At 32.5% G+C, this 27718-nt stretch overlaps 1 protein-coding gene across 1 annotated transcript in view; it reads right to left on the bottom strand.

The window, feature by feature from the left end:
* Dhc1 (dynein axonemal heavy chain 1) overlaps positions 1-27718 on the bottom strand; it is a 154695-nt gene that overhangs the window by 45916 nt on the left and 81061 nt on the right. The window contains exons 28-30 of the mRNA XM_075289651.1: positions 27031-27523; positions 20222-20411; positions 19717-19873 (exon numbers count right to left, since the gene is read on the bottom strand). Of these exons, the coding sequence (XP_075145766.1) occupies positions 19717-19873; positions 20222-20411; positions 27031-27523 (840 nt within the window). The remainder of the gene's footprint in view (positions 1-19716; positions 19874-20221; positions 20412-27030; positions 27524-27718) is intronic.

Here is a 27718-nt window from a genome sequence, read left to right as displayed (position 1 = left end):
TATATTTCGCCCGATATGGACTTATATGGCCCCAGAAGCCAGAGTTTTACCCTAATTGGCTTAAAATTTTGCACAAGAAGAACAATTAGTACTATAGTCAAGTGTGCCAAATTTCATTGAAATCGGTTCAGATTTAGATATAGCTCCCGTATATATCTTTCGCCCGATATGCACTAATACGGTCCCAGAAGCCAGAGTTTTACCCCAATTAGGTTGAAATTTTGCACAGGGAGTAGAATTAGCAGTGTAGTCAAGTGTGCAAAATTTTATTGAAATCGGTTCAGATTTAGATATAGCTCCCATATATATCGTTCGCCCGATTTACAATCATATGACCACAGAGGCCAATCTTTAGTACCGATTTAGTTGAAATTTTGCACTGGGAGTAGAATTAGCATTGTAGCTATGTGTGCCAAATTTGGTTGAAATCGGTTCAGATTTAGATAAATCTCCCATATATAGCTTTCGCCCGATTTACACTCATATGACCACAGAGGCCATTTTTTTGCTCCGATTTAGTTGAAATTTTGCACAGGGAGTAGAATTAGCATTGTGGCTATGAGTGCCAAAGTTGGTTGAAATCGGTTCAGATTTAGATATAGCTCCCATATATAGCTTTCGCCCGATTTACACTCATATGACCACAGAGACCAATTTTTTGCTCCGATTTAGTTAAAATTTTGCACAGAGAGTAGAATTAGCATTGTAGCTATGCGTGCCAAATTTGGTTGAAATCGGTCCATAATTATATATAGCCCCCATATAAACCGATCATCAGATTTGACCTCCGGAGCCTCTTGGAAAAGCAAAATTCATCTGATTCAGTTGAAATTTGGTACGTGGTGTTAATATATGGCCTCAAACACTAATGCAAAAATTGGCCCACATCGGCCCATAATTATATATAGCCCCCATATAAACCAATCACCAGATTTGACCTCCGGAGCCTCTTGGAATACCAAAATTCATCTGATTCAGTTGAAATTTGGTACGTGATGTTAGTATATGGTATCCAACAACCATGCAGGAATTGGTTCATATCAGTCCATAACTATATATAGCTCCCATATAAACCGATCCCCAGATTTGACCTCCGGTGCCTTTTGGAGAAGCAAAATTCATCCGATCTGGTTGCAATTTGGTACGTGGTGGTAGTATATGATATTTAACAACCATGCCATAAGTGGTCCATATCTCGTCCATAATCATATATAGCCCCCATATAAACCGATCCAGAGATTTGGTTTTGGATCCTCTTGGAGAAGCAAATTTCATCCGAGTCAGTTGAAATTTGGTACATTGTGGTAGTAAAGGGTGGTTAAAATTTCAAGGGCCGATGTTGATTTTAAATAAAACACAAACTATTTAGGAAATTATTGTAATTTTATTTTATTATGATATATTGGTATTACTCAATTATGTGTGGAACAAAATATCGGCCAAATGGGCGCCGCGACCTCGGTGGCACACCTCCATCCGATGGTCCAAATTTTCGATGACGCTGAGGCATAATGGAGGTTCTATGCCGTTTATGTGCCGAATTATCTCATCCTATAGCTTTTGAATTGTAGCTGGCTTATCGACGTACACCTTTTCTTTCAAATAACCCCAAAGAAAAAAGTCCAACGGTGTCAAATCACATGATCTTGGCGGCAAATTGACATCGCCATTACGTGAGATAACACAGCCATTGAATTTGTTGTGCAAAAGAGCCATTGTTTCGTTAGCTGTGTGGCAAGTGGCACCGTCCTGCTGAAACCACATATCGTCCACATCCATATCTTCCAATTCGGGCCATAAAAAGTTCGTTATCATCTCACGATAGCGAACACCATTCACAGTAACTGCCTAACCGGCCTCATTTTGGAAAAAATACGGCCCAATGATGCCGCCAGCCCATAAACCGCACCAAACAGTCACTCTTTGTGGGTGCATTGGTTTTTCGACAATCACTCTTGGATTCTTATTCGCCCAAATGCGGCAATTCTGTTTATTGACGAATCCAATGAGGTGAAAATGTGCCTCATCACTGAAGATGATTTTCTTCGAAAATTGATCATCCACTGTTGCCATTTCTTGGAACCATTTAACACGTTGTTGGATTGTGTATCTCTCCATGGTTCAAATTGAGTAAGTCTGAAATAGAGAAATGTCAAATAAAATTCGGAAAAAACTTGGCGTTTAGGTGTGGTTCACATTCAACATCGGCCCTTACAATTTAACCACCCTTTATATGGCCGTTAACAACCATGACTTACTGGGTCCATATCGGTCTATAGTTATATATAGCCCTCAGATAAATCGATCCCCAATCACACAAAAATTGGTCCATATCAAGTTCATAATTCTATATAGCCCCCATATAAGGAACCCCCATATTTCAATTCTGGCTCTCTACGTACCGTGCAAAAGTCCATGTCGATTCGTAATTATTTGTAGACTTGCCTATACATAACTTTTTTGTCTAATATATACCACGTATGGACCAACTCACAATTTAGAAAACGATGTTAAGAAGTTTTAAGATGCCACAACCCAAGTAATTCGATTGTGGATGACAGTCTTGCGTAGAAGTTTCTACGCAATCCATGGTGGAGGGTACATAAGATTCGGCCTGTTCGAACTTACGACCGTATATACTTGTTATAGTATTAAAAATTATCTGGATTTATTTTTTAATTCATTTATTTATTACCCATGTTAATATTTGGTTCTTAACATGAGCCAATCATACATTTATAAGAGACTACATACATTTTTTAAGTAAATGGAAGAATGTCGTTTTTTAAGAAGCATTCGTTATTTAGAATAATACAAATGTATATCCCAAGGATTAAGGGACTTCTCTAAGACCAATGAATGCAAACCGTTACTATTTTTCATCCGAGCTTTAAGAGTTAAATAGTTATGGTTATCCCTTAACCTGAATCCTTTAATTCATCTAAAACTGTCACATGTCACTTTTACCGAAGATAACAAAAAATATTTTCAAAAAAAAAAATATTTTTGTAATAGGTTTAGCACTCCATTTGGAAGCAATGATTGCACTTACCAGAAAAACATGATTTGAATTGACCATACAAAAATCACAAGGAGGTGATGTAATGGGAAAAACCCCTTAGACAAAAACACAAAAAAAAAATAATCCCCGATATGCTTGAAATATGGTCTTGACACCTCAAGAGGGCAATGCTAAGCTAAAAACAAACTGAGTTTCTATTCAGTTTTGCATAGCTTTGCCCCAAAAAAAAAGTTAGTCCTTTGAAGGTGTTCGATTACTTGACGTAAACAAAATAACCACATCACCATTGCCCACGCAATACAAAATACAAAGAACTACATCAACAGCCTCCTGTGGTGAGCAGAGGACAAAGTCCTCTAGTTTCTAACTTGACCTCAGGCAAAAGCAAAAAAACACCAGCATTTCAAATTGTTTCCCTGATTTAAGGCTTGTTTGATTTGTAAATGGAAGCCTGTGTAGAAAAAGGGATACCTTTTGGCTGTTTATTTGTTCGTTTGTTATTTCCTTTGATTTGCTTGGGTTCGCATCGAAAATCCCCATAATTTATGCTAAATCTCGTTTTATACTTGATTGCATTATTAAATTTTATTTTTTCTTGTTGTTATTGTTCAGCATTATTCAAAGCCATTGAATGTTATGCTAGTGTATTTAATATTATATTATTTTTATGTATGCAACTTATGTTAAGGAGGAGAAGGATTTTTCTACGAATCACTAATAATAAGTGCCGAAATTTTTTTAAACATTTTTTAATAATTCTTAGGATATCAAAATCAAAACATCCACATATCTGATTAAATAAACTTTCTTGATATCGTTTAAAATATATTTAATGTTTTCTGTTTTTTAATTTATATATTTATTATAACATATTATATATTTATTATATGCTAAATATATTAAATAATTTAAATAATACATATGAGGGTTCCCCTTTACATTTCCTGATTAGAGAGCCAAAACAATTATTAATAATCGAAAATCACTTTATTTATTTTTTAAAATAATTGCCATTAAGATCTATACAGGTTTGCATGCGTTTGAAACAATTGTCGAAGCTCTTTTGCCATTCCAATTGAGGTATCTCCAAAACTTGGATTCTCAACGCATCAACTGCTTCTTCAGGTGTCACCACTACTGTGGTACACGGTATAATCAGTTTGTGCATTTGTATGTAACGCCAAGAAGGAAAAGTCCGAGACCCTTCGTTTAGCATACCGATCGTCTTAGAGTAAAAATTCTGAGTCGATTTAGCTATGTCCGTCTGTCTGTCTGTTGAAATCACGCTAACTTCCGAACGAAACAAGCTATCGACTTGAAACTTGGCACAAGTAGTTGTTATTGATGTAGGTCGGATGGTATTGCAAATGGGCCATATCGGTCCACTTTTACGTATAGCCCCCATATAAACGGACCCCCAAATTTGGCTTGCAGACCCTCTAAAAGAAGCAAATTTCATCCGATCCGGCTGAAATTTGGTACATGGTGTTAGCATATGGTCTTCAACAACCATGCAAAAATTGGTCCAGATTTGGCTTGAGGAACCTCTAAGAGAAGAAAATTTCATCCGATCCGGCTGAAATTTGGTACATGGTGTCGTTATATATTCTCTAATGACCATGCAAAAATTGGTCCACATCGGTCCATAATTATATAAAGCCCCCATATAAACCGATCCCCAGATTTGACCTCCGGAGCCCCTTGGAAGAGCAACATTCATCCGATTCGGTTGAAATTTGGTACGTGATGTTAGTATATGGTATCCAACAACCATGCAGAAATTGGTTCATATCAGTCCATAATTACATATAGAGCCCCCATATAAACCGATCCCCAAATTTGACCTCCGGTACCTTTTGGAGAAGCAAAATTCATCCGATCTGGTTGAAATTTGGTACGTGGTGGAAGTATATGCTATTTAACAACCATGCCAAAAGTGGTTCATATTAGTCCATAATCATATATAGCCCCCATATAAACCGATCCCTAGATTTGGTTTTGGAGCCTCTTGGAGGAGCAAATTTCATCCGAGTCAGTTGAAATTTGGTACATTCACACAAAAAATTTTTTCTCTGATTCAATCACCAAATTAATTGATCCAATTAATTTTTTAATTGAAATGTCTTCAATCACGAAAATGATAGTATCAATCACAGTTTTAATTGGGCGTAGAAAAAATTCTTGATTAAAAAATTAATTGATTTTTTCAGCAAAATTCAATTAATTTTTTAATTGATTCAATTAAAAATTTAATTGATGTTGATTGCAAAACGCAATTAATTTATTAATTAAAAAAGGTAACTATTTTTAATTACTTAGTTAGATTGGCTTAGAGTTTTTATTTGGATTAACAAATGATTGTTTGAAATACATTTTTAACTGAATTAGTCTTCAGAATTTGATGAAAAATTTAATTGTATCAATTAATTTTTTAATTAAAAATTTTAAAAATTTCAATCATTGCCTTAATTAACTTAATGTTTCTATCATGATTAAAAAGTTAATTGTATCAATTAATTTATTAATTGAAAAAATTTTCAACTTCAATTAACTTTTTAATTGGAAATATTTTGGTGATATTTTTTTCTGTGTTGTGCTAGTATATGGCCTTTAACAACCATGCCTAATTAGGTCCATATCAGTCTATAGTTATCTAAGAGGCCCTCAGATAAATCGATCCCAAATCACACAAAAATTGGTCCATATCAAGTTCATAACTGTATATAGCCCCCATATAAACGACCCCCATATATCAATTCTGGCTCCCTACGTACCGTGCAAAAGTCCATATCGATTCGTAATTATTTGTAGACTTACCTGCACATACCTTTTTTGTCTAATATATACCACGTATGGACTAACTCACAATTTAGAAAACGATTTAAGATACCACAACCCAAGTAATTCGATTGTGTATGACAGTCTTTCGTAGAAGTTTCTACGCAATCCATGGTGGAGGGTACATAAGATTCGGCCTGGCCGAACTTACGGCCATATATACTTGTTGTTTTTCATATGATTCACTCAAAAGGCCAAAATTTAGCACCGATTTACGTGAAATATTGCCCACACACAGAGAAGGAATATGATCACCTCAAACATGTTTCAAGAGCAAAATGTTATTTGTGGACGGGGAACATGTAACATGTTTATCGCAAAAATGTTATTTTCTTTTGACTCATACGTATACGATTCACTTCCTGTATCGATGTGATAGACGTATTTCGAAGTAACGCAATCGTATTTTCGGAACAATTCTTTCGACCAATCGATATGAGCCTTTTTTTTTTGAGCTATTGACAAGTTTTGAGGATTCCAAAGCGAACACATTTTCGGATGGTCACATGTTCAATCAATATTGAATGTATGCTGATCCCACTAATGTCTAAGGTTGTCTCATTCTCACGATAGATCACATGACGATCTTGCAATATCAGTTAGTCTTCCATTATTCAACGGTTTCCGGAACAACAACAGATTTTGGACGACCTTCGTCCAAAATTCGTCTTGGAGTGAATTACGACCTCGGTTGAATTCACCAAACTATTGATAAACACTGGTTCTTGATGGAGCTTCATCGCCAAAAATTGAATTAAGTTCATAGATGCATTGTTATTGAGTTATTTCATGTTGAAAGTTTTAAAAAATAATCCCACAAAAATTTTCACGATGTAATTCCTTTTTTTGGGCGAGATGAATTTTTTAAGTTGCTGTAAACAACACAAAAAGAGTTCGTATGTAAAAACTTTCAGAGTTACGTGGAGTCGAGCCAATTTTGCTCGACTCCGACTCCGACTCCGGCTCCAGCATTTTTCATCAGCTCGACTCCGACTCCGGGTAATATAACTAAATCTAATTTTTAATGGTATAGTGGTATAATTTGTAGTTCTATTGTGGGGGTACCGTAAGTGGATCGATATAAAGTATCGTATTTATTTATGTGTGCAAAAAAAGGTCTTAATTTCACATTAGATGCCAATTAAACTCTATATTTCAAATTTAGGACAATGTTTAATAAATAAAATAATGCTATAAATACCCATCATAATATGAGAAGATACCAACAGTATATGTATTTGTGGACCAAAATTATTGATACTATCTCAAATTCTTTAAATTTGTTGCGAGCTATATAAAGGTTTATATTCCCATATGCATGAATTTGAATCTGAATCGATTTAGACAAAATTGTATATACTTCTACAAAATCTATGTACTTTAAATTTAAATCTAACTGTATGGGACGTAACACAATTTTAACAAAAAATAAAAATGCAAGGAAAGTCTAAAGTCGGGCGGGCCGATTATAATATACTCTGCACAACTTTGTATTTAGATCTACATTTTGATAAAATCTCAAATCAGACTTCTACAAAATCTCGGGCAATATTTATAATTGTTTAGACAATTTCGCAAAAATGCATTTATGATTCATTCATTGAAAAATTTGAAAATTTGAGTCATTTCTACAAGTTTTCGACATAGCAGTGAGCATACAATTTTGGAAAAATTTTTGTCTAGTAAATAAAATTTTGCAAAATTTTCTACAGAAACAAAATTTTGACTAAATTTTCTATAGAAACAACATTTTGGCAAAATTTTTTATAGAAATCAAATTTTGACCAAATATAAGAAATAAAATTTTGAATAAAATTTTTATAGAAATAAAATTTGGCAAAAATTTTTATAGAAATAAAAGTTTGAAAAGGTTACCAATAGAAACACAAAAAAAAATGTGTAGCAAATAAAATTTTGCAAAATTTTCTATAGAAATAAAATTTTGCAAAATAACATAATCTATAGAAGCAAAATTTTGACTAAATTTTCTATAGAAATAAAATTTTGACTAAATTTTATATAGAAAAATATATTTCTATAGTAATAAAATTTCGAATACATTTTTTATAGCAGTGAGCATCAGTAAGAAAAAAAAAATTGAGAAAATTTGCTATAGAAATAAAATTTGACAATTTTTTCTTATAGAAATAAAATTTTGAAAAAATTATCAATAAAAATACAATTTTAGAAAAATTTTTGTGTAATAAATAAAATTCTGCAAAATATTCTACAGAAACAAAATTTCGACTAAATTATCTATAGAAATTAAAAATTTTTACAAAATTTTTTATTACTATAAAATTTTGGCAAAATTTTCTATAGAAATAAAATTTTGACCAAATTTTCTAATAAACAATCTATTACTATAAAATTTTTGCAAAATTTTCTATTGAAATAAAATTTTGACTTAAATTTTTATAGAAATAAAATATCAATAGAAATAAAATTTAAAAAAAAAAATTGTGTAACACACAAACTTTTGCAAAATTTTCTATAGAAATAAAATTTTGCAAAATATTCTATAGAAACAAAATTTTGACTAAATTTTCTATAGAAATAAAATGTTGACTAAATTTTCTATAGAAAAAAATATTTCTATAGTAAAAAAATTTTGAATAAAGAAATAAAATTTTGACAAAACTTTTTATAGAAATAACATTTTGACAAAATTTTCTATAAAAAACAACTTTGAAAAAATTTTCTGTCAATAGTCCACATATGCGTAAATATGCGTAAAAACTTGCTTACTTACAAAAATGTGAAGTGTTTTAAAAAAATTGGTTCAGTCGGAGTCGGAGTCGAGCAAAATTTTACGACTCCGAATCCAGCAAAATCTTCAGACTCCGACTTCAAGACTCCGACTCCGACTCCGGCTCCACAGCCCTGCTCAAAACTGGCAAGCTTTATTATAGAGCCGTCAGTTGGAAGATTGCAGCACTAGTGTCCAAGTCCGCAATATAAAAGGCTACCCTCGTATCCAACTCAACCTAGGAATGATTTAAAAGGGAGATTCCTCGCTTCATTTCTACTAAACAATGGCCACTCAAAATCTTCGAATCTAACCGTTGGACTTTTGGTAGTAAAAAATACCAAAGCATCGATCATCTTCAGACGGTGATACGCTGGTAATGGAAGCACATTCGTGCAGGACTCAGTGATAAGAGAGAACTTCTCTGGACTTAATAGTCTAAGTGAGACTGAAATGTCGGGCTTCCAGAATGGGCCAGAATACCGCAGGACCACTTTACTGCAGCGTATGATAGCTTTGTCGGCTATAATTTATGCAAAAGGTAGCCATTTGGCCAGGTTAGGTTAGGCATTGCGGTATACCAGATAACTCGACTTAAAAAATTAAAAGTAGTTTTTGAAAATTCTTTTTTTGTCAAACCCTCAATTTTTGACTTTTGTATGGCACTTTCAAAAAAATTAAAAAAGCGAATTTGGCATTTTTATTGGACATTTTTGAACTGCTCAACCATCTCGTTGAGAGATTCAGGACAATCTATAGCCCTTCTGGAGTTGCTGATGCCAGCATACCAAATATATATGTCACTTCCTCAATGGCACGTATCAGTTGTCAGACATTAAAAGAATATTGAACTTTTCAACCAACTCGTTAAGAGATTCGCTGCAGTTTATAGCCTTTTTCGAGTTGAACAACGCAGAGTCTAAATATTTCTTTGTTGACTGCTGACCTTATTTATTGCAAATATTTCAACCTAAAACACTAACTTTGTGCAATATTTTGTCCCAGGTACTTTTGAGTGGACACTAAAAACAAGTTCTAATAAAAACATGTAACATATATGCGGCCGTAGGTTAGGTTAGGTGGCAGCCCGATGTATCAGGCTCACATAGACTATTCAGTCCATTGTGATACCATATTGGTGAACTTCTCTCTTATCACTGAGTGCTGCCCGGTTCCATGTGAAGCTCAATGACAAAGGACCTTCTTTTTATAGCCGAGTACGAACGGCATTCCACATTGCAGTGAAACAACTTAGAGAAGTTTTGAAACCCTTAGAAATGTCACCAGCATTACTGGTGTTTGGTCGAAACTCGGTTTGAACCCACGACCCTGTGTATGCAAGGCGGGCTTGCTAACCATTGAACCACGGTGGCTCCCGCGGTGTAAAACAGTAAAAAAATAAAAACGAAGAGCTTTCGTTCTATGAAAAGCTCATACAAACTTCATTGGAGACGGTCAAAATTTCTACTCCTTTCAGATTTCAAATTGGTTATCCAAACCACTTTTTTTTGAAGCATTTTACTAGGTCATATAGTGTAGATGCCAGCATAGAGGCCATCCTTCATAGGATGGGGGTATATTTATATACAGTAAAACTTCTCCAACTGGGATACTCTGACACTCGGATACCTTCCAAACATGGAAACTTGCCTGGGGACATTTGCTATATTAACAAATTAAAATTAACCTCTCATAGCTGGACACCTTTTTGGGTCGTGGTGAAATTCTGAATCGATCTAGCGATGTCCGTCCGTCCGTCTGTTGAAATCACGCAAACTTCCGAACGAAACAAGCCACCGTGGTGCAATGGTTAGCATGCCCGCCTTGCATACACAAGGTCGTGGGTTCGATTCCTGCTTCGACCGAACACCAAAAAATTTTTTCAGCGGTGGATTATCCCACCTCAGTAATTTCTGAGAGTTTCAAAGCTTCCGTAAGTGGTTTCACTGCAATGTGGAACACCGTTCGGACTCGGCAGCACTCAGTGATAAAAGAGAAGGTCACCAATGTGGTATCACAATGGACTGAATAGTCTAAGTGAGCCTGATACATCGGGCATCCACCTAACCTAACCTAACATACCACATTTAATTATCCAAAAGAACTGAAGCGAAAGTAGAAAAAACAAAACAAGATCCCGGAAGCTTAAAAAGACATTTTTGTGGAAAATTTCCCAATATTGTTTTGCCTGATGGATAAATCTCCTCTGCATTTTCAAACACTTCCAAACACAGGCATTTATTGATTCCCATGCTGCGCCACAAACATTTGCCTCTGCCATAGAACTAGCCTCTATACTCATTTGCCTCTGCATTCGCTTATATCCAATCACACCCCTATTCATACTAATTCATCTAACCGCAAATCAACAGGGTATTACTGGACACAACAAATACCTTCATTACGAACACATTTTCACATTTATTGGGGTTCTTCGCATTTAGATGTCATACCATCATTCAGAGCATTTCTTTTGAAAGTGTATTGAATTGAAGCGCTGCATTTGCATAATACATTGCATAAAATTATGAAATCAACCAACAACAAAATCCGATTATAAAGTGGCAAAGAAATTAGGTTTTCCATTTGAAATCCAGATTTTGTGAAAAGTTAACAATCGAAATATGGAATAACATCAATTATCTTCCATAATAACTGTGAATGGGTTTGTGTGTGTGTGCGAGGGAAGTACTACTGTGTACACGGTGATGCAAGGATAAATCTGATTTCAATATAAATGAAAAAAGCTAATGTTTAGCAATATTTGCAAATATCGAATCGATCAAGTGCATAAATTTATATTAGTAATACTGTTCAACATACCATGAGAATTGGAAATGGATTTTGATTTCCCAACATACTAGTACATTATTTGATTATGTTTATGTTTGTGTGTGTGTGTGTGCGTATTTTTCATATGGGAATATGGATGTGTATTAGATTCTAACGATTTTCTATACAGCAACGAAAAGTTGCAACCTTATGGCGATATCGATTCCAATAAAACGTGAAATATTAGTTGTAAAATGTAAATGGTATCCCTCATAATATCTTGAATTATCAATAGCACTCTAGGCAATTTGAAAGTGATACTACAGTTGCAACTCTCTATCTGTATTAAAGGGTGATACGGTCAAAATTTGGTCAAGGGAAAACGCGTGTAAATCGGTGAAATCGTTTATTTAAAAAATCAAATTAAATTTCTTTTTCAAGTTCAATTAGTATAAAATTCAGGAAAAATATTCAGTTAGGCTGTCGCTTTTCCAAATCCGAATTTCCGGGCCTCACGCTTGGCACCTGCCATCAGATTTTGTACAGCGACCTTGTCCACCTTCTTCGCCGCAGAAAGCCAGTTTGCCTTGAACTGCTGCTCGTCCTTAGCAGTTTTTTGGTCTTCTTTAGGTTCCATTTGACAATAGCCCAGTATTTCTCAATTGGGCGGAGCTCTGGCGTGTTGGGAGGATTCTTGTCCTTGGGAACCACCTGCTCGTTGTTGGCGCCGTACCACTCCATGGTCTTTTTACCGTAATGGCAAGATGCCAAATCCGGCCAAAACAGTACGGAACAACCGTGTTTCTTCAGGAAAGGCAGCAGACGTTTATTCAAACACTCTTTCACCTAAATTTCTTGGTTGACAGTCCCGGAAGCTATGAAAATGCTGCTTTTCAAGCCACAGGTACAGATGGCTTGCCAAACCAGATATTTCTTTGCGAACTTTGACAGTTTTATGTGCTTGAAAATAACTGCTACATTTCCCCTTCCTTTTGCTGTATAAAATTCAAAACTCCTGTCCCGGAAGCTGCTTGTAGTCGGCTTTGACGTAGGTTTCGTCGTCCATGACCACGCAGTCAAACTTCGTCAGCATCGTCGTGTACAGCCTCCGGGATCGCGCTTTGGCCGTCGTATTTTGTTTATCATCGCGATTTGGAGTCACTACCTTCTTGTAAGTCGATAATCCGCCTCGTTTTTTGGCTCGATGCACGGTTGTAGACGATACACCCAGCTTATTTGCGGCATCTCGGAGAGAGAGGTTAGGGTTTCGCTTGAAACTACCGGCAACTCTCTTTGTCGTCTCAGCGGCTTCCGGTTTTCGATTTCCCCCCGATCCAGACTTCCTGGCTGTCGAAAAACGTTCCCCAAACACTTTAATTACATTTGTAACGGTTGATTTGGCAACTTTTAGCGATTTTGCCAGCTTTGCGTGCGAGTAGCTCGGATTTTCGCGATGCGCGAGCAAAATTTTGATACGCTGCTCTTCTTGCTTGGATGGCATTTTGACAACTGAAGAGTGAATTCCAAAATCAAAATAGGAGTAACATTCTACACACACACACCTTCAAAATGAGGGGTATTCAGGTTTTTTAAATGCAAAATTGAAAGAAATACGTCAAGTTTATATTGACCAAATTTTGACCGTATCACCCTCTATAAATGAGCTCAGAGCCTCCTAAGAGAAAAACCCGCCAGAGAAAATCATAAGTCTCATCAAGTTTGAAGACAGATATTCTCCCAAGCAGAGCAGTTCAACAAGTACACTTCCCGAAGATAAATTTAAAGATTTTACGTATGAAGACTACATCAGATTCTGGATTTATAAGAGCCATTTTTGTTTGAGATTAAGTGTGCAAGAAAATTATGGAATGACGCCTTGATTTGAAATCTAAAATCTGTAGATTCTCACCCCCCCCCCCTTTACTTAAATGATTGCGAGAAGTAAAATCTGGAAATTTTACATTCAGTTTCAAGCAATTCTCATAATCATTGCGCCTTTTTATACCCTCAAGAAGTGAAATCTATATAGAGGCCTACCAAAGGGACCGATAAAAACTAAATCCGATACACATTTTTATACCCTCCACCATAGGATGGGGGGTATATTAACTTTGTCATACCGTTTGTAACACATCGAAATATTGCTCTAAGTCCCCATAAAGTATATATATTCTGGGTCGTGGTGAAATTCTGAGTCGATCTGAGCATGTCCGTCCGTCCGTCCGTTTGTTGAAATCACGCTAACTTCCGAACGAAACACAAGTAGTTGTAGTGAAACTTGGCACAAGTAGTTTTTATTGATGTAGGTCAGGTGGTATCAGGGTTGGCCTGTCACAAACTGTGACTTTTGCGACATACATTTGCGACGGTATAATACGTATGTCGCAAAAGTCGTAAACCTACAGTAGAAAACATAATTTTGAATAGAAGAAATCCTGAACAATTTTTAATTTAGCTTGACAGCATTCGCTGTGAATTTCTGCAGAAATTTGTGAAAGTTTTCCCACGGTCAAGCCTATTTTCTTAGGTGGTATCGAAATTCCCGTTGGGGAGTGTGCAAAATACCTTGGGGTTATATTGAACAAGAGACTGAACTTAGAGCTAAGAAAGGACGAGAAAATCCACGGTTATCCTGTACTCGTGCAAAAGGCAATAGGGAAAATGTGGGGACTAAAACCTTCTCTTCGCACATACCATCGTCTTGGATATCATCGAATTTGCTGCCTAGTTGACGCGACTAAAGTATTTTGAATTTGCGACTTTTGTTACTTTCTCTACATTTACAACACGTATGTGACGTTTACGACGTTTACAACTTTGCGACAGTCGCAAACCTAAAAAAGTTTGATACAGACCATCTCTGGGTGGTATTGCAAATGGGCCATATCGGTCCACTTTTACGTATAGCCCCCATATAAACTGACCCCCAAATTTGGCTTGCGAGGCCTCTAAGAGAAGCAAATTTCATCCGATCCGGCTGAATTTGGTACATGGTGCAAAAATTGGTCCACATCGGTCCATAATTATATATAGCCCCCATATAAACCGATCCCCCGATTTGGCTTGCGAGGCCTCTAAGAGAAGCAAATTTCATCCGATCCGGCTGAAATTTGGTGCATGGTGTTAGTATATGGTCTCTAATAACCATGCAAAAATTGGTCTACATTGGTCCATAATTATATATATAGCCCCCATATAAACCGATCACCAGATTTGACCTCCGGAGCCTCTTGGAAGACCAAAATTCATCTGATTCAGTTGACATTTGGTACGTGGTGTTAATATATGTCCTCAAACATCCATGCAAAAATTAGTCGAAATCGGTCCATATTTATATATAGGCCCCATATAAACCGATCCCCAGATTTGACCTCCAGAGCCACTTGGAAGAGTAAAATTCATCCGGTTCGGTTGAAATTTGGTACGTGATGTTAGTATATGGTATCCAACAACAATGCAGGATTTGGTTCATATCAGTCCATAATTATATATAGCTCCCATATAAACCGATACCCAGATTTGACCTCCGGTGTCTTTTGGAGAAGCAAAATTCATCCGATCTGGTTGAAATTTGGTACGTGGTCCATATCAGTCCATAATCATATATAGCCCCCATATAAACCGATCCAGAGATTTGGTTTTGGATCCTCTTGGGGAAGCAAATTTCATCCGAGTCAGTTGAAATTTGGTACATTGTGCTAGTATATGGCTGTTAACAACCATGCCTTACTAGGTCGATATCGGTCTATAGTTATATATAGCCCTCAGATAAATCGATCTCCAATCACACAAAAATTGGTCCATATCAAGTTCATAATTCTACATAAGATTCGGCCTGGCCGAACTTACGGCCGTATATACTTCTTTAAGTCTTAAATACCAGTGTATTTACAATTTCAGGAAAATCGAATAAAAACTACGGTTTCTAGAAACCCAAGGAGTTAAATCGGGAGATCAGCCTTATGGGGCTATACTAAAACATGGACCGATACTCACCGTTTTCGGCACACCTCTGTATGGTCCCCGATATTTCATGCAAAATGGATTAAAACTACGGTTTCTTGAATCCCCAACAATAAAATCATTTCTTGCGCACCTATTTATAGTCCTAACAAACCTCAATTTTAGGCGAATTGGACAACAACTACGGTTTTTACAAGCCAAAAAAGTAAAATCGGGGATTGGTCTATATGGGGGCTATGCTAAAACATTGACCGATATGCACCTTATTATGGTTCTAAAATACCTCTAGATTTAAAATTTCAGGCAAATTGGATAAAAAGTACGGTTTCTATAAGCCCAAGACCCCAAATCTGGAGGTCGGTTTATATGGGGATTATATCAAAACCTTGACCGATATAGCCCATCTTCGAACTTGGCCTGCCTGCAGACAAAAGACGAGCCTGTGCAAAATTTTAGTACGATTGCTTCATTATTGAAGACTGTAGCGTGATTACAACAGACATACGGACATGCTTATATCGTCTTAGAATTTCTCCCTGATCAAGAATATATATATACTTTATATAGTCGAAAATCGATATTTCGATGTGTTACAAACGGAATGACAAACTTATTATACCCCCGTCACCATTCTATGGTGGTGAGTATAAAAATGCCAAACTCATTAGGTTGGAAGGACTAAAAAAGAAAAATTAATTAATCACCTGATTGCCGATAACAATGATGCAAGAAAAAAAAAACAACAAGTATATATGGCCGTAAGTTCGGCCAGGCCGAAGCTTATATACCCTTCACCATGGATTGCGTAGAAACTTCTACTGAAGCCGATGGCAAGGTATCTTAAAACTTCCCAACAACGTAATATATAGCACATAGTCCATACGTGGTATATATTAAACTACAAAAGGGCCGATTAAATACGTATATAATTAAGTTTCCATAGAAATAAAATTTTGACAACATTTTCTATAGAAGTACAATTTTGACAAAATTTTCTATAGAAATAAAATTTTGACAAAATTTTCTATAGAAATAAAATTTTGACAAAATTTTCTATAGAAATAAAATTTTGACAAAATTTTCTATAGAAATAAAATTTTGACAAAATTTTCTATAGAAATAAAATTTTGTCAAAATTTTCTATAGAAATAAAATTTTGACAAAATTTTCTATAGAAATAAAATTTTGACAAAATTTTCTATAGAAATAAAATTTTGATAAAATTTTCTATAGAAATAAAATTTTGACAAAATTTTCTATAGAAATAACATTTTGACAATGTTTCCCATAAAAATAAAATTTTGGTAGATTATTTTTGGCTCAAGTGGCAACCATGATTATGAACCGATATGGACCAATTTTTGTGTGATTGGGGATCGGCTATATATAACTATAAACCGATATGGACCAATTTTGGCATGGTTATTAGCGGCCTTATACTCACACCACGTTGCAAATTTCAAGCGGATCGGATGAATTTTGCTCCTCCAAGAGGCTCCGGAGATCAAATCTGGGGAACGGTTTATATGGGGGCTAAATATAATTATGGACCGATATGGACCAATTCTGCATGGTTGTTAGAACCATATACTAACACCACGTACCAAATTTCAACCGGATCGGATGAATTTTGCTTCTCTAAGAAGCTCCGGAGGTCAAATCTGGGGATAGGCTTATATGGGGGCTATATATAATTGTGGGTCGATGTGGACCAATTTTTGCATGGTCATTAGAGAACATATACCAACCCGATGTACCAAATTTCAGCCGAATCGGATGAAATTTGCTTCTCTTAGAGGCTCCGCAAGCCAAATCGGACGGACGGACGGACATGCTCAGATCGACTCAGAATTTCACCACGACCCAGAATATATATACTTTATGGGGTCTTGGAACAATATTTCGATGTGTTACAAACGGAATGACAAAGTTAATATACCCCCATCCTATGGTGGAGGGTATAAAAAGATGTCCATCCACTATTATAAATATACACTGTTGTTCTTGGAATACCCTGATATAAATATGAATATTACTTTTAATTGCTGATGAGTTTAAATCGAATTAAAATATTAATACATACTTTTGATATTATTCACAGCTGCAATTGTCCATAAATAAATAAATTTAAAAAATTCATTTATGTAAATTAAAAAAAAAAATTGATCTGTCAATTTATGGATTATTTAACAATCAAATGACTACAAGTATAAATATGTATAAGGGGTTTTTCGCCATTTCAAAAATTGTCTATTGCATATAGACAAATTATGCTGATGTAAATGGGAAGTTTATGAGTAAAAAACGGAATGTCATTGATGTATTTACGCACACATTTGGATAGAAAATTGGAATTAAATTATTGTACGTTTAAAAAATTTTTTTTATATACCAATCAAATTAAATTTTTTGGTATGGTAAGATGGATGTATTGTGGTAAAGACACACATAGCCATAACATGGTGGCTGATAAGACCCCGGTCTGACACATAGATGACGTCGCTAGTATTAAATGCATATATATTATATAAAGGCTGATACGGTCAAAATTTGGTCTAGGGAAAACGCCCGTAAATCGGTGAAATCGTTTATTTAAAAAATCAAATTAAATTTCTTTTTCAAGTTCAATTAGTATAAAATTCAGGAAAAATATTCAGTTAGGCTTTCGCTTTTCCAAATCCGAATTGCCGGGCCTCACGCTTGACACCTGCCATTAGATTTTGTACAGCCATCTTCTTCGCCGCAGAAAGCCAGTTTGCCTTGAACTGCTGCTCGTCCTTAGCAGTTTTTTTGGTCTTCTTTAGGTTCCGCTTGACAATAGCCCAGTATTTCTCAATTGGGCGGAGCTCTGGCGTGTTGGGAGGGTTCTTGTCTTTGGGAACCACCTGCACGTTGTTGGCGGCGTACCACTCCATGGCCTTTGTACCGTAATGGCAAGATGCCAAATCCGGCCAAAACAGTACGGAACAACCGTGTTTCTTCAGGAAAGGCAGCAGACGTTTATTCAAACACTCTTTCACGTAAATTTCTTGGTTGACAGTCCCGGAAGCTATGAAAATGCTGCTTTTCAAGCCACAGGTACAGATGGCTTACCAAACCAGATATTTCTTTGCGAACTTTGACAGTTTTATGTGCTTGAAAATATCTGCTACCTTTCCCCGTATAAAAGTCCTGCCGTATAAAACTCCTGTCCCGGAAGCTGCTTGTAGTCGGCTTTGACGTAGGTTTCGTCGTCCATTACCACGCAGTCAAACTTCGTCAGCATCGTCGTGTACAGCCTCCGGGATCGCGCTTTGGCCGTCATATTTTGTTTATCATCGCGATTTGGAGTCACTTCCTTATTGTAAGTCGATAGTCCGGCTCGTTTTTTGGCTCGATGCACGGTTGTAGACGATACACCCAGCTTATCTGCGGCATCTCGGAGAGAGAGGTTAGGGTTTCGCTTGAAACTACCGGCAACTCTCTTTGTCGTCTCAGCGGCTTCCGGTTTTCGATTTCCCCCCGATCCAGTCTTCCTGGCTGTCGACAAACGTTCCCCAAACACTTTAATTATATTTGTAACGGTTTATTTGGCAACTTTTAGCGATTTTGCCAGCTTTGCATGCGAGTAGCTCGGATTTTCGCGATGCGCGAGCAAAATTTTGATACGCTGCTCTTCTTGCTTGGACGGCATTTTGACAACTGAAGAGTGAATTCCAAAATCAAAATAGAAGCAACATTCTACACACACACACCTTCAAAATGAGGGGTGTTCAGGTTTTTTAAATGCAAAATTGAAAGAAATACGTCAAGTTTATATTGACCAAATTTTGACCGTATCACCCTTTAAGCGTGGTTTATAGCCAATGGCCGTACAAATAAGTTCAAGATCATTTTCATACCGCACACAGAGAATGAATATGATCACCTCAAACATGTTTCAAGAGCAAAATGTTATTTTTGTATGGTGACCATGTAACATGTTTGTCACTAAAATGTTATTTTCTCATCAAATATAACCTGCTTGCCGAAATCAGATACATGATTTCCGAGAAAATAACATGGTTGCGAAACCCATGTTACATGGTCACCACCCAAAAATAACATTTTGCTCTTAAAACATGTTTGAGGTGATCATATTCCTTCTCTGGGTGCATTCCTATATTGTAGATGGAATGAACTACTGCACGGTTAAAATGGTCATGATTTGGTACCAATGATTTTTTTCTTAACTTGTAGTTCATTTTATTTCTTTTAGGAGGCGGTTCCCATAGACATTTAACTGTTTTCTGTGTATAATAACCTAATAGGTGCACCTCTAATTTTTACATTACTTTCTAAAAATATCTTCAAAGTATTTTTGTTAATATAATTTAAAATATAAAATACCTACCTTCATCCATGATTCTGGTATACGAGCATCATACATAGCATCCAGAGAGTCTTTCAATGCGGGACTCATAATAATGGTACCATCAATAGCCAATTTTAAATCACACAAACAAGAATAGACACGTTTTATAACCCTTTGCATGCGATCAATTTCTTGTCTTAAAAAAGAAATAAAATAACAAGAATTTGAATTAATTATTGAGTATCAAAAATATAGTTTGAGAAGGATCTCGATCTCGTTCCTAGCGATATAGAATTTCATCGTTTATTTATGTTATGGAAAATATTCTCGAGGTTATACAATTTTTTATTTTTATATCCTCGAGGGATATAAAAATTGATAACATTTATTTGCATGTGTTATTGATAACTATTGGACCCATAACACATTAACCTGTTCTCAAAGCAATTAACCACCATATCCTTATGGCTCTTAATCGTGTCCCTTTACTTGCCATTAACCATTAATAATCGCAATAGCAATTATCCCTCACAGTTTTACTTACCTCAAGAAAATATTCATCGGCAATAGGATACCCATACGCACAAGATTTTCACGAACCTCATAATCATTGTATTGGGCTGGTAATTTCCTTAGCATATCCTCGGCTAATTGATATACAATACTTTCACGAGTCTCACCACCACCGCCACCACCCTCTTTAGGTTGCACACTGAGAATGGTATCCAAAATGCCTGTGGGCGAAATAAAATGTCTTCCAAAATTAGTTGCCTTGTAATGCCATCTGTCCGAAATCAACATCCGCAGACAATGTTTGCATTGATTGTTGCCATCAAGAAGATTTGTGGTGATGAAATGTTGAGATTTAATGGATATCCTTAATTAGATCATTAAGTGGGAATTTAAGGTCAGGTGTGAATAATTTATAAGACATTTGTCTTATTGAATTGACCCTATATAAAAAGATGATTATATTTCGGTTTGATGGTAATCCAACATTGAAGAAAGATGTCATGAATTCAAGAGAACGTTGAGAAAATGACAATATTTGAAATATGAGAATTTCAAATGTATATGTAGAGGTAAAAGAGAAAAGTAATCAGAGTTAGAAAATGTAAATGCCTTCTTAAAATAGATAAATTACATTTCAGTCGGGAAGATACTCACACTTTGCTACACGCAACGAAAATTTCATTAAAATGGAAAATAGAAAATGTTGTAAAAATTGTATTTCTATAAGAAATGTTATTAAAATTTTATTACTATAGGAAATGTTTTTAAAATTCTATTTCTATTGAAAGTTTAGTCAAAATTTTATTTCTATATACAATTTTGTCGAAATTTGATTTGTTTAAAAAATTGTGTCAAAATTTTATTTCTATAGAAAATTTTTTTCAAAATTTTATTTCCATAGAAAATGTTGTTAAAATTTTATTTCTATAGAAATTTTTTTTCAAAATTTTATTTCCATAGAAACTGTTGTTAAAATTTTATTTCTATAGAAAATTTTGTCAAAATTTTATTTCTATAGAAAATTTTGTAAAAATTTGATTTCTATAGAAAATTTTTTCAAAATTTTATTTCTATAGAAAATTTTGTCAAAATTTTGTTTCTATAGAAAATTTTGGCAAAATTTTATTTCTATAAAAAATTTTGTAAAAATTTTATTGAGATAGGAAATTTTGTAAAAATTTTATTAAGATAGAAAATTTTGTCAAAATTATATTTCTATAGAAAATTTTGCCTAAAGTCTATTTCTATAGAAAATTTTGTAAAAATGATAGAAAATGTTGTTAAAATTGTATTTCTATAGAAAATTTTTTTAAAAATTTTATTTCCATAGAAAATGTTGTTAAAATTTTATTTCTATAGAAAATTTTGTCAAAATTTTATTTCTATAGAAAATTTTGTAAAAATTTGATTTCTATAGAAAATTTTTTTCAAAATTTTATTTCTATAGAAAATTTTGTCAAAATTTTGTTTCTATAGAAAATTTTGTCAAAATTTTATTTCTATAAAAAATGTTGTAAAAATTTTATTAAGATAGAACATTTTGTAAAAATTTTATTAAGATAGAAAATTTTGTCAAAATTATATTTCTATAGAAAATTTTGCCTAAAGTTTATTTCTATAGAAAATTTTGTAAAAATGTTGTTTCTATAGGAAATTTTGTCAAAATTTTATTTGTATAGCAAATTTTGTCAACATTTTATTTCTATAGAAACTTTTGTAAAAATTTGATTTCTATATAAAATTTTGTCAACATTTTCTTTCTAAAGAAAATTTTGATAAAATTTTATTTCTAAAGAAAATTTTGTCAAAATTTTATTTCTAAAGAAAATTTTGTCAAAATTTTATTTCTACAAAAATTTTGTTTTTGTTTTGTATTATTTGTCAACATTTTATTTCTATAGAAACTTTTGTAAAAATTTGATTTCTATATAAAATTTTGTCAACATTTTCTTTCTAAAGAAAATTTTGATAAAATTTTATTTCTAAAGAAAATTTTGTCAAAATTTTATTTCTAAAGAAAATTTTGTCAAAATTTTATTTCTACAAAAATTTTGTTTTTGTCAAAATTTTATTTCGATAGAAAATTTTGTCAAAATTTTATTTCTATTAAAAAGTTTGACTAAATTTTATTTCTATATAAAATTTTACCTAAATTGTATTTCTATAGAAAATTTTGTAAAAAATTTGTTTCTATAGAAAATTTTGTCAAAATTTTATTTCTATAAAACATTTTGTCAAAATTTTGTTTCTATAGAAAACTTTTGTAAAAATTTTATTTCTATAGAAACTTTTGTAAAAATTTTATTTCTATAAAAAATTTTGTCAACATTTTATTTCTAAAGAAAATTTTGTCAAAATTTTGTTTCTATGTTGTCAAAATTTTACTTCGATAGAAAATTTTGTCAAAATTATATTTCTATAGAAAACTTTTGCCTAAATTTTATTTCTATAGAAAAATTTGCCAAAATATTATTTTTATAAAAAAATTTTTCAATATTCTATTTCTATAAAAAATTGTATAACAATTTTATATCTATAGAAAATTTTGTGAAAACTTCATTTCTATAGAAGTTTTTTTCAAAATTTTACTTCTATAGGAAATGTTGTTTCAATTGTATTTCTATAGAAAATTTTATTTCTAGTGAAAATTGTGACAAAGTTTAATGTTTATAGAAAATTTTGTAAAAATTTTATTTCTGTAGAAAATGTTGTCAAAATCAAAATTTTATTTTTTATAGAAAATTTTGTCAAAATTCTATTTCGTTTTGTTTGTTATTGTTGGTTTCTTTTCAATCATTATTATTGTTTTTGATTTCAGCTTAAAACCATGCATTGACTAAACTACAAGTGTAGCTTAACCAACAGAGGAAAAGTATGCTTGTCAAATTTATCAAAAACAAAAACAACAATAACGATTGAAGAGAAACCAACAATAATAAACAAAACTAATGAAGATAGAGGAAGCACGCTCAAAAACAAACCCAGCCAACTACATTCAAATCGATGATTTGAGTTTGGCAAAGGAAAAGAGATATGCTTGCAAATTTGTTTAGGCAATAGCCGACTATCAAATCTTTCTTCGGAAGGTTCAAATGTAGTTCACTTTGGGTTGAGTGAATTACCCGAATTTATTCTGATAATTGGTTGATAGTTTTGCTGCAAGTAGAGGATGCTGATGAGGAATGTGGTAATTCCAAAACAGCTGTTCATCGAACCATCTTGCAGTCTATAGGGCTTTGCCCAACTAAATTTGACAAAGATGCTTTTCCTCTGTTGGTTAAGCTACACTTGTAGTTTAGTCAATGCATGGTTTTAAGCTGAAATCAAAAAAACAATGACAACAATGATTAAAGAAACAAACCTACAATAACAAAACAAAACAAATGGACATTTTATTTCAATAGAAAATTTTGTAAAAATTTTATTTCCATAGAACATTTTATGAAAATTTTATTTCCATAGAAAATTTTGTCAAAATTTTATTTATATAGAAAATTTTGTTAAAATTTTATTTCAATAGAAAATTTTGTCAAAATTTTATTTCTATAGAACATTTTGTCAAAATTTTGTTTCTATAGAAAACTTTTGTAAACATTTTATTTCTATAGAAACTTTTGTAAAAATTTTATTTCTATAAAAAATTTTGTCAACATTTTATTTCTAAAGAAAATTTTGTCAAAATTTTGTTTCTATAGAAAATGTTGTCAAAATTTTATTTCGATAGAAAATGTTGTCAAAATTATATTTCTATAGAAAATTTTGTCAAAGTTTCATTTCTATAGAAAATTTTGTCAAAATTTTATTTCTAAAGAAACTTTTGTCAAAATTTTATTTTTATAGAAAATCTTGTCAAAAGTTTATTTCAATAAAAAAATTTGTCAAAATGTTATTTCTATAGAAAATTTTTTAATTTTGTCAAAATTTTATTTCTATAGAAAATTTTGTCAAAAATTTATTTCTATAGAAAATTTTTTAAAAAAATTTGTTTCTAGAGGAAATTTTGTCAAAATTTTATTTCTATAGAAAATTTTGTCAAAATTTTATTTCTAAAGAAACTTTTGTCAAAATTTTATTTTGTATTGGAAATATTATTTCCATCGAAAATTTTGTCAAAATTTTATTTTTATAGAAAATTTTGTCAAACAATTATTTCTATAGAAAATTTCGTAAAAATTTTGTTTCTAGAGGAAATTTGGTCAAAATTTTATTGCTTAAGAAACTTTTGTCAAAATTTTATTTTGTATTGGAAATATTATTTCCATCGAAAATTTTGTCAAAACTTTATTTTTATAGAAAATTTTGTCAAAAAATTATTTCTATAGAAAATTTTGTAAAAATTTTGTTTCTAGAAGAAATTTTGTCAAAATTTTAATTCTATAGACAATTTTGTCAAAATTTTATTTCTATAGAAAATTTTGTAAAAATTTTATTTCTATAGAAAATTTTATTTCTATAGAAAATTTTGTCAAAATTTTATTTCTAAAGAAACTTTTGTCAAGATTTTATTTTGTATAGAAAATTTTGTCAAAATTTTATTTCCATAGGAAATTTTGTAAAAATTTTATTTTTATAGAAAATTTTGTCAAAAGTTCATTTCTATAGAAAATTTTGTCAAAATTTTATTTCCATATAAAATTTTTTAATAATTTTATTGCCATAGGAAAATATGTATAGAAAATTTTATTTCCATAGAAAATTTTGTCAAAATTTTATTTTTATAGAAAAATTTGTCAAAATTTCTATAGAAAATTTGGTAAAAATTTTGTTTCATAAAAAATTTTGTCAAAATTTTATTTCTATAGAAAATGTCGTCAAAATTTTATTTCTATAGAAAATGTCGTCAAAATTTTATTTCTATAGAAAATGTCAAAATTTTATTTCTATAGAATATTTTGTCAAAATATTATTTCCATAGAAAATGTCGTCAAAATTGTATTTCTATAGAAAATTTTGTCAAAATTTTATTTCTATAGAAAATGTTGTGGAAATTTTATTTCTATAGAAAATTTTGTCAAAATTTTATTTTCATAGACATTTTGTCAAAATTTTATTTCTATAAAAAATTTTGTAAAAATTTTGTTTCTATAGGAAATTTTGTCAAAATTTTATTTCTATTTTCTATATATATTTCTATTTTGTAAAAGTTTTATTTCTATAGACACTTTTGTAAAAAATTTATTTCCATAAGAAATTTTGTCAAAATTTTATTTATATGTTTGTACGAATTTATTTCGGCATAAGCCGGCTATCGTGTAAACATCTTTTCGGAAGGTTCAAGTGTGGTTCACTCTTGGGTTTAGTGAACTGCCTGAATTTATTGTGATAATTGGTTGATAGTTTTGCTGCAATTAGAGGATGCTGACGAGGAATGTGGTAATTCTGAAACGTGCATCCATCCAACTATCTTGCAGTCTATAGGTCTTTGCCCAATAGCATGAAAATTTTATTTCTATAGAAAATTTTGTCAAATTTTTATTTCTATATAAAATTTTGTCAAACTTTTATTTCCATAGAACATTTTGTCAAAATTTTATTTTCATAGAAAATTTTGTCAAAATTTTATTTTCATAGAAAATTTTGTAAAAATTTTATTTCTATAGGAAATTTTGTCAAAATTTTATTCCTATAGAAACTTTTGTCAAAATTTTATTTGTATAGAAAATTTTGTCAAAATTTTATTTCTATAGAAATTTTGCAAAATTTTATTTTTATAGAAAATTTTGTAAAAAATTTATTTCTATAGAAATTTGTGTAAAACTTTTATTTCTATAGAAACTTTTGTAAAAATTTTATTTCTATAAAAAATTTTGTCAACATTTTATTTCTAAATAAAATTTTGTCAAAAGTTTGTTTCTATAGAAAATGTTGTCAATATTTTATTTCGATAGAAAATTTTGTCAAAATTATATTTCTATAGAAAATTTTGTCAAAATTCTATTTCTATAGAAATTGTTGCCAAAATTTTATTTCTAGAGTACATTTTACCAACATTTTATTTCTATAGAAAATTTTGCCAAAATTGTATTTCTATAGAAAATGTTGCCAAAATTGGTCGCTTCACGCTGGTATTCATGGGGTCGAAATATATACAGAATTTTATTGGGAAAACGTATTGAAATTTCGGCCGCAGATCTTGTGCATTCAAACAGGACTCAGCACCATCTCATCGCTATTCAACCAAGAGTGGCTTAAAAAGGTTTACCTCACTTGATTTCTACCATAGAATGACCACAAAACCTACGAATCGCATCTGAACCTGGGTCATTATGGAGAGTAAGGTTGGCACTAAAAATACCAAAGTTTTGATCATCTGGAGACGGCGCTTTGGCCGGTGGAAATGCCAAAATACCTTCGAGCCACTCGTACAGTATGTCGTGCCTTTGTCATTTCCAATAATTAGAACGGCGTTTTTTTTTTCTCGGATTTTTCTCAAAAACTCAAACAAAAATTGTCCAGAATCTTATGTAGTCTCCATATGTAGAAACTTTAAATTTTACTTGGGGAGGGGTACCATTTGAAATAATCTTCTTGAGGAAGTTTATAAAATTTCAATTCGTTGTGATGGGTATTTAAGATTCGGTCCCACCGAATTTAAGTCCATATATACTTTTTTCTTTTTCAAAGGACTTTAACCTCATATTAAAGCGTATTTTGTTAGACAAAGATCAAATCATAAATAAAATGAAATCGAAGATAAGAAATAACAAATCGCATTAATAGGACAAACACCATCGTTAAAACTCATTAATCCATTGATTATTATGGATTTATTTAATTCTCTTTTGTTATTTTGTGTCTCATTTTTTCTGCCATCATCACCACAAATTTGCCCTTACTTACCTTTGGCGGAATTAATTTGGTACGTGATGTCGGCATTTGAATGTAAACCAAACACTTCGGGTGTATCGTTGGCCGGTAGATTACTGATGGCATCTATGAAACCCTGCAAACTCTTGGTATTGGGTACCTTGTAGCCTTTGTGAAATTCAAAAGAAGGATTTAAGAGACCCTCACAAAACCACACGGCAGTAAATGTGGTCAATAGGCGTTTATCGAAATCATCGGTGACTCGACCCCCATATTGAACTTCACCAATCATATAGACTAAGGTTTGCCAAGAGACACCTTTTTTGGGATCCATTTCATCCAAATGATTTTGAACAAATTGAACACTGGCAGCAAAGTCAGCAGCATTAAACTCGTAAGGAACATTCCAGCCCAATGGGCCGAATTTTCTACGCTCTTGAACAATGGTATGAAGAAAGGCTACTGTATACAATAAAGGAGGCCACTGGGGGGCTGATGTATAATCAAGGAAATCCTGGGTAAAAGCCTAAAGAAAAATAGAAAATTGTTTATATTTGCGATAGAATAAAAAAATCAAACAGATATTAAAATTAAAAATTCTGACAGAGAATATTGGAGATTACAACAGAAATTAGTTAAAGTTTTGCCTTTGACTTTCATCTTATAAGTGTTTGAAATTTCTATGAATTAAAATATCCAATATTCTTTGATAAATTCTTTA

The sequence above is a fragment of the Haematobia irritans genome, chromosome 1 (genome assembly GCF_050003625.1).
Source record: "Haematobia irritans isolate KBUSLIRL chromosome 1, ASM5000362v1, whole genome shotgun sequence".
NCBI lineage: Eukaryota > Metazoa > Arthropoda > Insecta > Diptera > Muscidae > Haematobia > Haematobia irritans.
The sequence above is the reverse complement of the archived record's forward strand: the minus strand, read 5'-3'. Positions and strand labels throughout refer to the sequence as shown.